Source organism: Cupressus sempervirens, chromosome 6 (assembly GCF_028749045.1).
Source record: "Cupressus sempervirens isolate cs-2001-9-10 chromosome 6, ASM2874904v1, whole genome shotgun sequence".
In the NCBI taxonomy this organism is placed as follows: Eukaryota; Viridiplantae; Streptophyta; class Pinopsida; order Cupressales; family Cupressaceae; genus Cupressus; species Cupressus sempervirens.
In genome coordinates, this window is record NC_143123.1 from 631,313,815 (window position 1) to 631,331,426 (window position 17,612).

General features: G+C 36.4%; 1 protein-coding gene across 1 annotated transcript; it reads right to left on the bottom strand.

The window, feature by feature from the left end:
- Window positions 1–7,164: 7,164 nt before the first annotated feature.
- Window positions 7,165–10,574, bottom strand: LOC149553817 (cyclin-D3-1-like). Its single transcript, XM_089789173.1, has 6 exons — window positions 9,491–10,574; window positions 8,820–8,906; window positions 8,580–8,684; window positions 8,271–8,475; window positions 7,856–7,986; window positions 7,165–7,738 (listed from the first exon to the last, which is right to left on the bottom strand). The coding sequence occupies exons 1-6, from the start codon at window positions 9,746–9,748 to the stop codon at window positions 7,466–7,468; spliced, it is 1,059 nt and encodes a 352-aa protein (XP_089645299.1). The 5' UTR covers window positions 9,749–10,574; the 3' UTR covers window positions 7,165–7,465.
- Between the last annotated feature and the right edge of the window lie 7,038 nt (window positions 10,575–17,612).

Sequence of the window (17,612 nt, forward strand, 5' to 3'; positions counted from 1 at the left end):
AATGAGAGTGGAGGTAGTTATAAACAAGGCTAGACTTGTTTAAAAGGATACATGTGCAAGAAGAAGACATAGACTATGAAGAAACCTTTGCATCAGTGGTTAGACTAGGAGTTGAGATACTCCTAGAATTTGCAGCATACAATAACTTTAGATTGTACTAGATGGATGTAAAATCTGCATTTGTTTATGGAGTTCTAGAGGAGGAAGTGTACATCAACCAATTGCAAGGGTTTGAGAATGAACTTTAGACTGAGAAAAGCCATGTATGGATTGAAATAGGCACCCAGACCATGGTATTAGATAATTCACTCATATTTAATAAATATTGGATTTGTAAGAACAAGTGCCAACTCCAATCTATTTATGAAGCAAGAAATAAAAGCAAGTTTGTTGATTGCAGAGATATTTGTGGATGACATCATCTTTGGAGATGATATCTTGAGTGTTGAATTTGTTGAAGCCATGAAAAGAGAGTTTGAAATGTCCATAATCAAAGAGAACAAGTTATTCATTAGACTTCAAGTATCCCAACTAGAAGGAGGGATCATCATAGGGGAAAAAAAATATGTCAAAGATATTTTGAAGTCATTCGATATGGAGGAAGCAAAACCTATGGGCACCCCAATGGTGATCAGTTGTAACTTATTAAAGAAAGATGAAAGTTGTGAAGTGGATGAGACATTTTACCAATCAATTATTGGTAAACTGCAGTATGTTGTCCATAGTAAACTAGATATAGCACAAGCGGTTGGAATAGTAGCTGGAATTTCTGCCAACCCAAAGGAGTCACACATGGTAGCTGTGAAAAAAAATATTCAAATATCCAAAGGGTACTGAAGAGTATGGCCTACAATATCCTCTCAAGGGAAACTTTGAGCTTGGTGTCTTTACTGATGCTAACTGAGTGGAGAAAATATATGACTAAAAGAGCATGACTAGTGGTGCATTCTTTCTTGGAGGAAGATTGGTTGCATTGGCCAGCAAGAAGCATAATTGTATATCGTAGTCAATAACTAAAGTAAAGTATGTTTCTACGACAATGAATTGCTCTCAATTTGTTTGGATCAAACAACTACTTGAAGGAATTCAAGAGAAAATGGATGAACCAGTGGTTATCAACTATGATAACACTAGTGCAATCAATATATCCAAAAATCCAGTAATACACTAAAAGACAAAAGCACATATCAATCAAGTACCATTTTTTGAGAGAAAAAGTGTAGGAAAAAGAAAATAGGTTAGAATACATGTGCCAACTTAAGAGCAACTGGTTGATATTTTCACAAAGCCTTTTCAAAAGAATACTTTCAAGAATCTTGGAAAGAAGTTAGGGCTCTTACCCCCATCAAGCCTGAATTAAGATAAACAAGAAGGCATCAATCCATGATCCGAAAGTGTAGAGAAATCAAATGATGAATTGATGAGAAAAAGGGAGTACCACATAGGGGGAGTAGTCACATAGTTAAAAATGAGTGTTTTTGGTGTCATTTTGAAAGGGGGAGAAGTTGAGAAGAGCAAAAGAAGAGAAACAAAGGGGGAGAAGCTGAGAAGATCAAGAGCAAAGAGAAGTTGAGAAGCAAAAGGAGAACACCAAAAGAAGTATAGTTAAGGTAAACCCACGAAGGACTAAGAATGGTCAAAGCATGTGGATACATCATCTCAAGGGGAGATGTTGAAAGAAGAAAAGAAAGAGAAGGCACCAAAATGATGAAAATGTTGAAGTGTTGTCATCAATGCCAAAGGGGAGATTGTTGGCATTATTGTGTCAAAGCTCTAAGATTGGCTAGTAGAATGATCGGTGGACTCGGTTATGAAGATGTTGTCATTGATGTCAAGGCACGAGAAGGAACCAAGACTGGTAGGGAGCAATGACTGGCAAGGCACATTGATCTTCATGTATGTGTGAATTTAATTCACAAAGGTGATCATAGCAAGACAAAGTACAAGCCCAGCAAAGGTGGTGACAGAGGAGATCCACTTAGATAGGATTATGTTAAGTGAAGAGAGAATGTGCAAAAGGATGTCAAGTTGAAAGGAAGTCAAATCGATTAGTAACCATAGAGTATGGTTTGGCCGAGTCAGTAAGGGAAGCATGAAGCAAGATAGTTGTGACTGTCATGTCACAAAAGTGAGTAGAAGTGCACCAATCATTGCTTTTAATGGTGATGGAGAGAAAGTTATTAAGGGCATAGGACACACATGACTCTTGTACGAGCATGCCACATTTGACAAGAGTCACACACTAGGGCAATAGGAAGTCAAGCTAGAAGTAGGCTTGAGAATTAAAATTTTGAATTTGTAGATTTGGGTTTCAAAGCCAAGAAAAAAGAGACTATAAAAGAAAATTGAGTCGAAAAAGAAAAGGTTAGATTGCTGATTGATTATCCAGAGAGTCAAGTGTAATCTCAAAGTGTGAAGAGAGTGACAAAGTATATTCACAACTAAGGAGTTAGCATATGTGTTGAGGAGATGCATGTGAGCCCAAATAGAACAAGTGTGATTTGTGCAAGAGAAAATAATGCCAAGCACACAAGTGATCATGTTTAAAGTTGCAAAGCTAAGAGAAGGAAGAGCTTAGTTCCAGATAGGTGAGGAAAGGTGTAAACGGATCTATATCCAAGCTAAGTGTAGTAGCTGTCTTATTAGATCATTCTCTATTGTTTACTAATCTCTACAATAGTAAATCTCATTGAGGGTGGATCCTAATAGGTCCTTTGTACTAAATCCCCTAACAGGGTGACACATTAACTTGTGTTATGAAGTCCTTTAACCAAGCTACTCCTAATAGGGAAAGACTCTAACAAGTCTCATCAAAATCCCTTATTTGAGCGGCACCTAACAGTGTTGTTGTAATATTTTAACAAAGATGAGCTCTTGATCGAGCACACTTCAGGAGAGTGCACGCTTTGTGAGTATTGACTAACACGCCATGGTTTTTACACTAGTCAAGTTTCCACAAGATAAATATTATGTTATGTGTTTTTATGTTCATGTTTTTTGTTTTTACTTAGCCCTAACCAATTAAGTTGTAGTCAGCACAAACTTGTAGGCTAGTGCAAAGTGTGATTGAAGTAGTAAAGTTGAAACTAGTAGAGTATATTGATCCCCCCCTCTCAATATACTAACCTATGATTGGACCACAACATAAACACATAGGAGCAATGACTCATATGATACATATTTTGGCATTATTATATTTATACACTGCTACATGAATCATTTGATATTATTTTGTGTACATATTACCTAAGTACATCATGCACATTGATCATTCCATGTGGTGTTAAACATATGGTCATAATGACAAGGTAATATGAGCTTAAATCATAGTTGGACTACTAGTGGGGACTTAAGTTCACTCCCTCTCTAATTTCAATGTAAAAGACATATTTTAGTCTAGGTAGCATATGCAAATACAAAAAAATGTCGTGAGTTTTCACAACCAACTTGAAATTGAGAACTTTGTTTGAGATGATTTTGTTTATATCTCGTCCATTGAAAATATTATATCACAATGAAATTTTAAAGTTTCTTTTTTTAATTCCATTAGAAAGTTTATGTGCTAAACATATCAAGTATTGAATATGGAGTGTGCTTACAATATTAAATCAACGGGGCGTGGCTTTTGTTGTCCTGTGTGCTTTCATATTTTCCTTCCTTTTTAACCTTTGTGTATTCTTTTTGCAACAAATTTACTTTCAATCATGGATCCAAATAAGATTTTCACACCTTTCACATTCTTTAATTATCATGATTGGAAACTATAAGTAAAGTTAAAAATATAAAGGGTTGTATAGGTTAACAATGGTGGACCTAGTAAGAGAATTAGGCAAAGCACAAGGAAAAAGGTTGTTGAGGCTCTTGAGGCTCATGTTCTTACTCCGGCTGACATTATCCAGAGTACTACAGAAGCAGGTAAAGAGGTGGAAAACATTATCAAAGAGTTGTTGTAGGTGTTGGCTGTGGAGCAAGGGTGTTGGTTGCTGGTCTGGGCGATTTTTCTAATTTTTTACTTTTTTCTTTCCAACTTGTTTAAACACTAGGTTCCAGGTCCTTGTAAAACCTGGTCACTTTTTAAGGTTTAAACTTTTGGTTTCAAGTCCCTATAAAACATGATTTTGTTGTTTTTAACTTTAGGTTTCAAGTCCTTGTAAAACCTGGTAATGCTTTATTGTTTATCTTTAGTTTTTTGTAAAGGGTTCTGAGTCCCTTCAAAGCTTGCTTTTACCATAATCTAAAACAATGGCTACTAAGAAATAACATATTGTGGAGGAAGCTAAAGTTAAATGATTTGAAAATGTGATCAAGACTTGACATTCATCTTTTCATGTCACTTTAACTAAACATTGTGATAGTCTTGAAATTGTTGTCTTCATGTCTCTTTAACTCATCTTTCATGTAGGAGTCCTGATGTAGTTTGGCCTAGTTTAGATAGCAAATTTGGATAATGGATGAAATAAAAAAGTTTTTTTTTTTTATTGAAGAAAAAAAAAAAACTTTTTTAGTGTAGGTTGAGCTATGATTTTAGTGTGCAGCAAGAAATAAAAAAATTGAGTTGGAGAATGAGCTCAAAAGTGTGCTCCCTAGTTCCTTTCACAACCTAGAGGATTTCTTCACCAAACTCAAATAAATGAGTTTGCAATTTAAAGGATGTCAAATAGAAAAAAGGGTCAACTAGTCTTTCTATTATCTCCAAACTTAGTCTCAGTTAGTGTTTGCATCTACCTTCTACTCCACCCAAAAAACTCTTGAAATTGTGTGGAAAATTCCTTCTCTAGATAAAACCTCAATGTCATCTTGACCAAGGAGTGGGATAAGGTAATATATATGACACAAAGTCGTCAATTTTAAAGTCTTTAGAGGAACAAAGGGACCACATAAGTAAAAAAAAATCCATAAACACCCAAAATTCTCAAAACCAATGAAAATCTAATAAAAACAAATTAAAGTGTTCTTATTGCAAGAAACATGGGTATGGTGAGCACAAATATATTAAGTCAACTAACAATGAGGACCAAAATATAGGGGCTCTTGAATCTGCTAAACAATCTTCATCAAATCAAAAGTGTATTAATGCAAGAGGAGGAAGTAAAGAGAAATCTAAGGGCAATGCTCTATTTGTCATTACCTCATCATTAGTTCTATTCTCGATTATTGAATCAAGTGCATCACACAAATGGTTTCTTCATAAGTTGATTTTCCTTTTTTGGAGCCTTGATATTCCAACTAAGGTTACAAGAAGAGTATTTAAGATGGACAAACATTCAAAAATGCTCTAACTATACCTTCTATTTTGCCTAATCCAAGATTAGTGTATCAAATTAACATATAGAAAAACTCATGAAAGTTCACTTTTCTTGGCATTCAATAGGGAAGATATTATTACAAAACAAAACAAAATATCATTGGGAAGGGTGGACCACAAAGAAAGTTATTCCATTAAACACTTCTAAATGCAACAAGCAAAGGCACCAAGATTTTTACATGTAACCACTTTTACAACCGTGTGTACTTCAATCCAAATTTCCAATCTTAAAATTGACAATATAAATTTCAAGAACCCTTCTTTCTTATTAACATTTCAAAATATTTAGCAATCACATTAAACTAAACATCTCTATCCATTTGCATTTGATTGATTTTATAGAACACTTCTACACTCTTTTGAAAAATCATTTTAGTTTCATGCTAAATCAAAATAAACTCAAGAAAGGGAGAAAAAAAACATACCAAGAGAACCAAATAAACCCCAAAAAAGAAATCTACGATAACAATTCAGACCTCCAAAACCAACATATCATCATCTAAAACAAATTTTTTTTTTTTTTTTATAACTCCAGATGGACCTACCCTTTTACCTTTTTAAATATCAATATTAAAAGATATTAAAATCCTGAGTTGGCCTAGTGGTGGAGAATTTGTACTCTTGAAAGAGAGGTCACAAGTTCAAATCCCATTAAAGGGTAGGGTATGTGCACCTCGTTTGTAACTATGACATAGTATCGTGGACTATAAAAACCCCTTTCCTTTCCTTTCCTTTCATTGCACTAAATTAGCATCTTGAAGTATACCTCGCCTGCAAAGAAAACCTGCACATTCATATCAACGAGGGGCTTGCATTGAACTCTGAGTTACCACAACCAGAATTAAGTTCCAACTTAATGGCCACAATGATCCATAATAAGGTTTGACCTTTACAAACAATTATACTGGACCTAATATAGCTTTGCTCTTGTTTTTCCTAGTACTTGGCAAGGGCGAAATCTTTTGCAGGCCCTCAAAACCACAAAGACGGGTCTTGGAAAGGACAAAAACAAAACAAAAGAAAGGAAAAAACAATAATTGGGTAAATGGGTGAAGCATGATTTTGATGTTGTCACCAAGGTCGAGATCTATTTTTGACTATAACGAGCATTCCCATGGTAACACTTTACTGTCACTCCACTACAACAGCTGTTATTGTTTGCTGGTCTATTCATTGCAGTGGTACTTTAAGAGTTAATATAGAAAGGAGTGCATCTTTTAATCTATTTCTTGTTTTTTAAGCTAACATGATGTCTAATTCAAACTTGTCACAGGCCACATGTTGTCAAATGTGTGCTTATGATGATCTGACAGCAATATGAAGTGTTTCAAAAGTCAAGCCAAACATGACTGTGACTGGGTAAAAGGCCTTTTTCTAATAATAAATGCACACAAAGGCTATTGGTGTGCCCTACACTGAACCGGTCCCCTAATATAGACCAACATCTTCAAATAGAATAACTCTCCATGTGTATGGAAAGCGAAATGCCATCAAAACGATGCGGAGCATCCATTTAAGACATAGTAATAGAAGGGGGAGAAGAGGAGAACAGACTCCGTAAGCTAAAAAAAATTCAAACTGGTGGCCTGTTACATATATCCAGCCCGTTATATATATCCATGTATCTTGTATTAAAACCAGAGAGTTTGGAAAGAAATCGATTTTGTCTGTTCAAGGCAAGCTGGGGATGCTTACCACCACACCCTTGGAGAAGGAGAACGGTGGAAGGTGGGGACAAGTTTTTTCTATCAGGCAGAACGGGGATGGTGGTGGAGATGGAGTTGTATATACTATACATATGATACTTAAAATGCTTGTTATGAAAAGATGTATTACAATATAAGATATAAAGATGTAAATGTAAAAGAGTTGCAAATTGTATAATAACCATGAACACTTGAACATAAATAGTCAAATTGAAAAAAAAGGAACATCCCCATCCTCAACAGAGGTTGCAGAATCTGGTGGCCCCCGTGGAGAAGGGGAACCCTGTCCCAGTGCAAACAGTCCCTGGGACGCATCTCATTGTTACTAATGCTGAAATTGCAAACATTCAGATAAATGGGTAAAAACCAGAATTAGAAGTTTCCAACAGTTGCAGAGACTCCTACCTCTAAAACCCTACGAAAGCCCTCCCTTAAAAACTCAATAAAACTTCTTTCAGCAAGGCTGTACTTCAGATACTAAGAGTGAGCTACAGAATTCATTCAGTTTTCTCCTTTTGGCATATGGCTCTAGGCCTATGCTTGAGGTTTTAGTAGCACTTGTTTTGTCACTCTCCCAACTGCTGAAACATGCCCCTGCTTCAAGAACTCCACAAGGAGTTTTTGCTGCTGATAATGATCCTCCTGATACCTGGCTTTTCTTGTTTCTTGTGAATGAATTCTTCATCATAACCTCCTGGATCAGATTGTAACACCCAAACATTCTTTCCTGGAAAGAAAACAAGAACAAGGTGTTAGTAAGATAGGTGTTAGTAGGATGATTCAAATGTAGGCAAAGTTGCAAGAGATTTTGCACGTTTGATTGCTTGAATTGATTCATGCTTACTTTGTCCACTTCGCTGCAAGAAGATAGAACCCTCTTGTAATGGGCTGCTTCCAGAGGTACTACTTCCTCTGCTGCACACAGCGCTGCTGCCGCTGCAATGGTGGATGGCTTGTACTCTGCCATATCTGCCACTGAAACACAACATAAGCAAAGATATCAGCCATGATATATCCTCAGCTCAAATTGATCTATTGTTTGTACGATCTCTTGGCTAAATCTGCAACGAATGTGCTGGGTTCAATCTATTTTTTATAATCTCTGATTAGTGATTAGGCTTTCAGTGTATGTATCAATATCACTATGTTGCAAGTTCAAATGTCAAACAATCCAGATCGGCTTATGTGAAAAAAAGACAAACATAAGATTTCTGAGATTTTTGGTACAAAAAAGAGCAATGTGAATGGATTTGAGATACCTTTGACAGTATTGAGAATGAGCTCAACAGCCCTCTCAATCAGAGGTGTGGCAGCGGCATTGTTGCGCTCAATGGCTTTGGAGATGAAGTAATCCACAAAGGAAAATGGTGTAACAGAACGCATTCTCCATTGCAGTGTGCTCAGAACCAGAAGCTCCATTCTCTGGATAGTATGTGCATCGAATATGAATTTTGCATCCTCCACCTGCATATCACAAGAGAATCCACCATCAGATGTCTCCTCCACATTCCCTTGTTCTTATATATTCAATCAATGTGCTTAGTCCTATAGAAAGGCATGTTTTTCACCTGCAAATCTTGAAGCAGAGGAACATGAATGTCCGCCATTTTAGCCGCGAGGGACAAGCAAGCGACGGAGACCAGCTGGAGCATCCAAGCCTTGCAAGTACCTTGCTGCAATGGCGCTCAGGAACTTATATATCCCTTTTGTACATACAATCCAAAGAAACAACAAACCCTTTACCAACAAAGAGCGCATGCATCAAGAGATCAAAATGACACCACTATCTTTCCCCCCAGATTACTTACTGGCAGTTTATATATCGAAAAGAACCGATCCAGGTAATTAACAGCAAGGTAGCCCGTCAGGGACCCAAAATTATAAAAATAATGCACCTGCCAACATGAGAAATAGGGGACATTCAGCAAAACCAATCTAACATAAGCCCAATCTAGACTGAAACTTGTACCAAGAAAGTCAGAATGGATAGAAGGCGTCATCAATCTTCTAAACAAGCAAGAACAGCTCAGTATATCAACACACCAATTTGACAGAAAATATCTCTGCCCTGATAAACTAGCATACAAATCCTAAAACAAGATAAAACTGTGCACCTAACTACACTTCAAATCGAAACTACCACACATATAAACAATCTGTATTACAAGCAAATACATTACTAAGGATTAATTTTCTAGTCTATTCGTTTCAGATGCAAAAGCTTCTGTTCACACTGTTCATGATTTTTTCCAGAGTGTAAACCAGAAACTTTTGCAGCTTAAGAAAATACATTTACACGGGTGGCACATATGAACTGGCAACTCGGCACATTATCCATATCCCCGAATCATAAGCCCCGACAAAACCCTTACACCCAAAAAACCCATTCAATCAAGACAAAACCGAACATTCACAGAATTAGTCTTCCATTAAAACTCCAATTTAGCTGCAGACGAAATCAAGCAACCAAACATAACACCTTGAGAATCCAGTTGACGGCCTCTCTGCGAGCGTCAAGGTCAAGGGATCGATTCCTGAAGCGCTCAACATACCCCTGTTTGGGCATGAACTCTGGCTCTTTCTGCAACAGCACAGAGACCGATTCATCATCGTCAGCTGCGAAGAAAGCCATCGACAAATGGGTATGGGTCTGTTGGGTATCTCCCTGGTTGTCCCCGGATTCGACATGCGAACCATTCTCAAGCACATTGGACACACAGTCAAAGCTGGGCGCCATGGCTGCCTTGTCTCAGATCTTCACCATTGCTTCTTTCTTTCTACACTTTCCCCAAATCAATCCCCCTCTTGAAACAATCAAAAGGGGAGATTCAAAAGCCTAATGAATCCAACAGGCGTGCAATCCTCTGTAAAACAGTCGCAATCCCTCCTAGAGAAGAACACAAAGGGGGAACTCGGAACTCCTCTTTGATCTTTCTCCTCCTCCCCCTGCAATATGTGGTCCTTTTCTTTTCTCACTCCCGCCTCCACTAAATCTGACGGAGGCCTTTTGCCTGCGAGATATGTCCGCTAACAAACTAGTTAAAACTCCGTTCCTTCCTTGTTCGTTTCTGCTAAATTAATGATTATGCTCCTCTATTTTACGCAACACGTGCCTCGCAAGCTGCCGGCACCTGCCTTGGAGACAAATCCTGTATTTGGCCTTTTAAATCTCCGGTCTAATTTGACTCTCTCGTTTACTGCAACACCCTCTTAATTAATTCCCTGGATTTGATGGAGACACCACTTAAACAAGCAATATCAACATTTCCAAATACTCTACAGTATTGTGACAAACCCCTCATTATTACTACGCCACACTCGAACAATGGAGAACTTGGGGGGCTTCTAGATTTATCTGGCTGCATCCAAAGTCTTTCTGAAGTACTTGGCTAAATGTAGAAGGCGTTTTAATGGTTAATTTAAGGGAGTGGAGACCTGGTCAAGGGCTCCGTATTTGTAGGCCTCCACTCTATAGAAAACTGACATGCCAAAGAAATAGTACTAACCCATCTCACGCCTAACAGCTTTTTTCTACCTCGAAGTCTCTGAACCCCCTGCACCATGGATAATGCTCCTCAATAGGCTCATAATATGGTAAACATTTTTTAAGTAGAATAAATGATAAATTTTTCATCCACTAGTGTTCTATCTACTCAATATAGGAGGATGGAATTTTCATCCACAAGTGTTCTATCTACTCTATATATAGAAGGATGAATTATTCAACCACAAGTGTTTTATCTATTCAATATACGAGTACCACTTAATAGACATTATATTGTCATTTAGTCTTATTATTTGTACAAGTTTTATACAATGATTTCAGTCTTTATGATGTCAACAAAACTTGATCTAATGTGATGTTGATGATGCTTCACCCTTGTGAGTATCACCTAGATTTAATGTGTTAAGTGTTACATGCATTCTCATGAGAGATTGGTTCATGTGAACCACTACTAATGAATTATAGGTCAATGAGTTCAACTCAAAAAATTACATAATTGGTGGAAGATGGAAAGGTGAGAGTGGAGAAAGTTAGTACTCTACAAAAACATTATAAATTCATTTAACAAAACCTTTCAACATAGAGAAGTTCATATGCCTTTTCAAATCCATAAGCCTCATGACCCCTATTAGTTAATTTTATCTTGGCCCTTATTAGTTCATTTTATCTTGGCCTTTGAAATTTTTTTGATGAGTGGATGAGTTTTGTGGTTAAGGTGTCTTGACCTTTGCAAGTCTTAGCATTAATTATTGATTTTATTAACGTAATTATTTAGTTAGCCTATATTTAATGTTTGTTTAAGGATAGCATGTTGTGGGATCCACTTCCATGAGGTGGCATATTAGGTTACTTGGATGACATGCATCCTTAATTAGTGTTAATAAGCATCCCACTTTTTGGACCCCACTATAAGCTAAAACTGCCATATATGTCATAAGTTGTAGGATTTGAACTATAATTGATTATGATATCACTATGACATCTTATATGACAGTGTAAGATTCATGACTAGTATAAATGAGGGAGTGTTAATAATGAAAGTGGTAGATTTGTTGCATATCAAGTGGTATCTTTTACAAGCATACAAATCCATTTCACGTGTCAAGATTGATCCTACAATATGTGTAATATAAGGGGGACACATTGCATGTTCATCCCTGATTTTCCATGCATATGGTGAAGAGGATGATAATATTTCAAATTTCTAGGTATCCATCTTGTAGCTCTTTGAATATGGTTCTTTGCAATGGATTTTTATGGTATTAATTGTTGTAGGTACTAATATGTCGCCAAAATTACTCTCATATTTCAACACCATGATTGCTCCTAAAATAAACATGCTATGCAAAGTGTTGATAATCAACATTATTTACTTTAATACATTGAGTACGATTTTGAAGTATGGATTTTTTTCTCTCAAAGGGATTTTTACCATGTATGTCATGTGTTATGCACTTTTACCTACTGAATTTTTCAACATAGCCACCTACAAGATCAAATATAAAATGAAGAATGCCTTCCACAAATGAGAGCAACAAGAAAGATATGATATGTTCCACAAAAGAGAAAGACACATAATGAATTATACAATGGATGATGGCTTTCTTTGTAAAAAGTAAGAGAGGTCCTAATATAATATTAGAAAACCTTAAAAAGCATAAATAGGTTAAATAAATGATCAAATGAACATAGAAAAAACATATCTCTAAGAATAAAATGAGTAACACCCCCTCCAACCTGAGTGAAACTTAAGGAGAATTTTTTTATAAAATAAAAAAACTCCAAGTGCATGAAATACAATTATGGATCCCAATAACTAAAGGCTTGACAAGGTGCTCAATATAAAGAAAGTATCTCAAAGTAGACAAAGGAAAAATCACATGAGAAAAAAACTCTCTTCAAAAATAAGAGATGTAATGCAAATCACATGAGAAGCTTGAAATTTTGAAGAAAGGAAGGCCTCATATAGACCCTCATATAGACCTCACAAGGACGACTTCCTTCACCCTAAGTATTGACCACAACTGAAGGTAACCTAGGGATGCCAAAATTTCAGTGAGATTTTTTACAACTTGCTCCTTTGCAGGTATATAATACAAGGTGATAAGACCATCATGAGTCAAATTTCTTAATGAAGTGCATATGGATCTCAATATGATTAGTCCTCTGATGCTCCACTAGGTTATAACAAGTGTGAATAATGCCTTGATTTTAAAACCAAAGAATTGTGGATCTGTTAGGAGGAAAACCTATGAACAAATAATAATGTCATAGAATCTCTTGTATAGCAAGAACAAGTTCTTGATACTCAACCTTGGTATATGATAATGCAATAGAAAATGCTTCTTGAAAGACCGTGTGATAGAGCCAAAACTAATACAAAACACAAATCCTAAACTAGGCTTCTAATCATCAAGACCACTATCCCGATTTGAGTTTACGAAGCCAATAATTGAATAACATCCTTATGAGTAAGGGATACCAGAATGAAATATTCATTAAATATACCTCAAGATAGTATATCATAAGAAATAGGGTCCACTAGTTCAAATGAGAAAACTAGTGAGCTTGGGGCTATTTCCTGTATTACATTGGAAGGGAGATGACACACTAAGGTCAAGAAGGTTTTAGAATTAAGTGGGTACAATAATCCTTCACTATAATTGTGTTTTGATTGTGCAAATACAATTGATATCTATGGAAGATCTAGGGCTAGAAAGGAAGAAAAGATGGCTTTATATATGCACAAGATGACTAAGAACCAACATACCAATTCAAGAACTATATATATTAACTAGAGATTATAACTCACCTTGAATTAAATTTGAAGCAAAACTAGAGGGCTTGTGATAGCTTTTTCCATAGTCCCAGGGTATGTGTAGGATCATGATCAACTAAACTACGACCTTAAGTGACAATGAAAAATTAGCAAATTAGGGTTATGTTGACTTGATGTGTTATTTTAAAGTAGTTATGAACCTTAATCAAATGTAGTTTGTAAACTACTAGACCTTATTTGAAGAAAATAAAGTTGATTGGTCAAAATCATGGATTTTAATGCAGTAGTATGAAAATTTTAGGATGAAAATAAAAATTAGGTGTATGTCTGACCACCTTAAACAAAATCAAATGTAATTCTAGATATAAGAAGTAGACACATGCCCGGATGTGACACCAATTCTTGAGTATTTTTATTCCAAACAAATAATTAATAATGAATTTTCTACTATAATGTTTCTTGAATATAAAAAGAACTCTCGTAACTAACTACCTTACTAATTCAAAACTTTACAACATTAAACTTTTCTTTTTTTCCTTTTAGTAGGTGAAGCATAGAATGTGACACATCTTTTGAATTTCAAAAATGTTATATCATTTGAAAGTTATAACTAGTTTTCAATCAATATGTCAATCAACACTTACAAGCATCTTCATTAGAAATTAAGTAATAATTAATCATCGAACTCATAATTTGATGATAATTATATTGATGGAATCTTGAGAGTGTTCTCAAGAAACCCTTTCTCTTAATTGAATTTGGATGAAAAAAGAGTCGTCAGATGGTCAATCAAAGTCAGGATGTTAGATAAACATGGCTTAAACACATTTTTTGAGTTGACCAATAAAGAAGCTTGGTAAATACCGAGCCTAATCAAGAACTCAAAACCAGATTGAGTACATGATAATGAATTGGGTACTTGATTAGTGGCAACAAAAGTAAAAAACTCAAATTTGGGACCATACTATACATTTAAAACAAAAAGTTTTACAAACAAATTTAAATATGTTTGAGTAGTTCTACATAAGATATAATAATAAATGAATATTAATATTTTGTATTTTATTATTATATATTATATTATTATATTTTATATTATTATTATATTTTATATAGTATTAAATATAACTACATACTATATTAGGGTCATGATAGTATTATATAGTATTCTATATTATATGTAGTATTATATATTATATACAGTATTATAAATATCATATTATTATGTATTATTAAATATATCTACTACAATATATATTTTAACATAGTATTAGAAATTATTTTGTATTTTATTAAATAGGCATAATTTTATTTAATATTATATAGTATTCGATCAAACAAAGTTGTCATGTTATTTTGTGTCATGTTTCCATGTAAATGGTCGAAGGGGGTCATAGGGTATCCTACAACCACTTATGACCCATTAGAACACAACATGTATATACCTGTAAGAATGCATGTTGTCATGTGAATGATTGAAACGAGTCATAAGGTAACCTACGACCCCTTTTGACCCATTGGAACACAACATGTATGTCCCTAGGGGTCTTAGGATCCCTAGGAACACATGTTGTCATGTGATTGGTCAAAAGGGGTCATAGGGTATCCTATGACCCCTTATGACCCATTGAAACACAACATATGTGTATGTAGGGCTCCTAGGACCCCTAGGAACACACATTCTCATGTGAATGGCCGAAGGGGTCATAGTGTATCCTACAACCCCTTGTGACCCATTGGAACACAACATGTATGCCCCTAGGGGTCCTAGGAACCCTAGGACAACATGTTGTCATGTAAATGGTTGAAAGGGGTCATAGGGTAACCTACAACCCCTTTAACCCATTAGAACACAACATGTATGTCCCTAGGCATCCTAGGACCCCTAGGAACACATATTTTCATGTGAACAGTTAGAAGGGGTCATAGGGTAACCTACAACCCCTTACGACCCATTCAAACACAACATGTATATCCCTTGGAACACATGTTGTCATGTGATCAATCAAAAGGGGTTATAGGCTAACCAAGGACCCCCAATGACCCATTGTTGCACAACATGTATGATAGTTGAAAGGGGTCATACGATAACCTGTGATCCCTTATGGCCCATCATAACACAACATGTATGTATCTAGGGGTCCTATAACCCCTAGGAACAAATGTTGTCATGTGAATGGTCGAAATGGGTTGTAGGGTAATCTACGACCCCTTGTGACCCATTTGAACACAACATGCATGTCCCTAGGGGACCTAGGACCCCTAAGAACACATGTTGTCATGTTAATGGTCAAAAGGGGTTCTAGCATAACCTACAACCCCTTAAGAACCAATGGGAACACATGTTGTCATGTGAATGGTTGAAAGAGGTCATAGGGTGACCTACAACCCCTTATGACCCATTCGAACACAACATTCATGTCCCTAGGGTTCCAAAGATCCCTAAAAACACATCTTGTCATGTGAATAGTCGATAGGGGTTATAGGGTATCCTACAACCCCTTATGACCCATTTGAACACAACATGCATGTCCCTAGGGGTCATAAGATCTATAGAAATAGATAATGTCATGTGAATGGCTAAAAGGGTCCATAGGGAAACCTACAATAGCTTACAGCACATTGGAACAAAACATGCATGTTCCAAGGGGTCTTAGGACCCCTAAGAATACATGTTGTCATGTGAATGGTTGAAATGGGTCATAAGGTAGCCTATGACCCCTTATAACCCATTTGAACACAACATGCATGTCCCTAGGGATCTATGGACACTTAGGAAACCATGTTATTATGTGATTGGTTGAAAGGGGCCATAAGCTAATCTACGATCCCTTATGACCCATTGGAACACAACATACATGTCCTTAGGGGTCCTAGGACCCCTAGGAACACATATTATCATGTGAATGGTTGAAGGGGTTCATAGGGTATCCTACAACCCTTTATGACCCGTTGGAACACAACATGTATGTCCCTAGGAACACATGTTGTCATTTGAATGGTTGAAAGGGATCATAGGGTAACCTACGACCCTTTTCAACCCATTGAAACAAACATTATCATGTGATTGGTCAAAAGGATTCGTAGGCTAGTCTACAGTCCCTTATGACCTATTCAAACACAACAAGCATGTCCTTAGGGCTCTTAGGACCCCTAGGAACACATGTTGTCATGTGAATGTTTGAAAGGGGTCATAGGGTAACCTATGATACCTTATGACCTATTCAAACACAACATGCATCTCCCTAGGTGTCCTAAGATCCTAAGGAACACATGTTGTCATGTGATTGGTTGAGAGGGGTCATACGCTAACCTAGAACCTCTTATGAACAATTGGAACCCAACATGTACATCCCTAGGGGTCCTTCCCTAAGAACATACATTTCTGTGTGAATGGTTGAAAGGGGTCATAGGGTAACCTATGAAACCTTATGTGTGATGCCCTGCTTGGAAATCCTTGGAACAAGGATGAAATACAAGCCAAGATATTTTTTCTTAAACAAGTATAAGTGCACATGAAAACATCATACATGGATCACATAGATCGCAATGGAAGACTTAACCACCATCTTGGCAACCAACAAATCTCTAAACTCCACTACCCGAACTGACACACACACACACAATAGGAAACAAAAACCCAAAATGACAACAACACATAGAATCTAAGATCTATCAAAGCATGGAAAATTAAGTAAACCCAAAGGGTACTAGAATCACCAAAAATTGATCCTCAAAAACCAGTAGAGATGCCCCTTGTTTTTTGCAAGAGGACCAACAACAAACAGATTCTTATGTGAAGATGTGTAGCATGCTACGTGAAGGAGTATCTTTCATGTGAGGATGCACACCAACCGATGCAAGAAGGTACTTGGCCAAATAACCAAGACACCCAAACTAGTATTGGGTTTCACACAAGAAAGTACCCAATGCCACACAAAGAAACCCAACACACCATGCGAGGACTTGCATTCTCACAGGAGAAACTGCAAGTTCACACGAGATCCCAAAACAACAAGCTAGAGAAAAAAAGGTTAAAAGGCTAAGGAATGAACTTCCTCCACATCGGGGAGTACCGGATCCACATTTCAAGGTGTAAACACTCAAACTCAATACTAAAAGATGAAAACAACATCTAACCATCTAACAAGTAGTAAAGGGAAAAATATAGAAGGGAACATTGCAATGTACTAAAACAATATTGCAATAACTGAAATAATATCACAATGAACAACACAACCAAACTATGTGGTTCCTCCCAACCATAATAGCATCATAAGACCATTGTGGGCCCTAGCCATCCCCTGCACGTAACAT

Coding starts and splice junctions, on each gene's coding strand:
- LOC149553817 (XM_089789173.1), bottom strand. CDS start 9,748: ATGGCGCCCAGCTTTGACTGTGTGTCCAATGTGCTTGAGAATGGTTCG. Junction 8,685..8,819: donor TTTCGATATATAAACTGCCA/GTAAGTAATCTG, acceptor GCGCCATTGCAG/CAAGGTACTTGCAAGGCTTG. Junction 8,476..8,579: donor CTCTGCTTCAAGATTTGCAG/GTGAAAAACATG, acceptor TGTGATATGCAG/GTGGAGGATGCAAAATTCAT.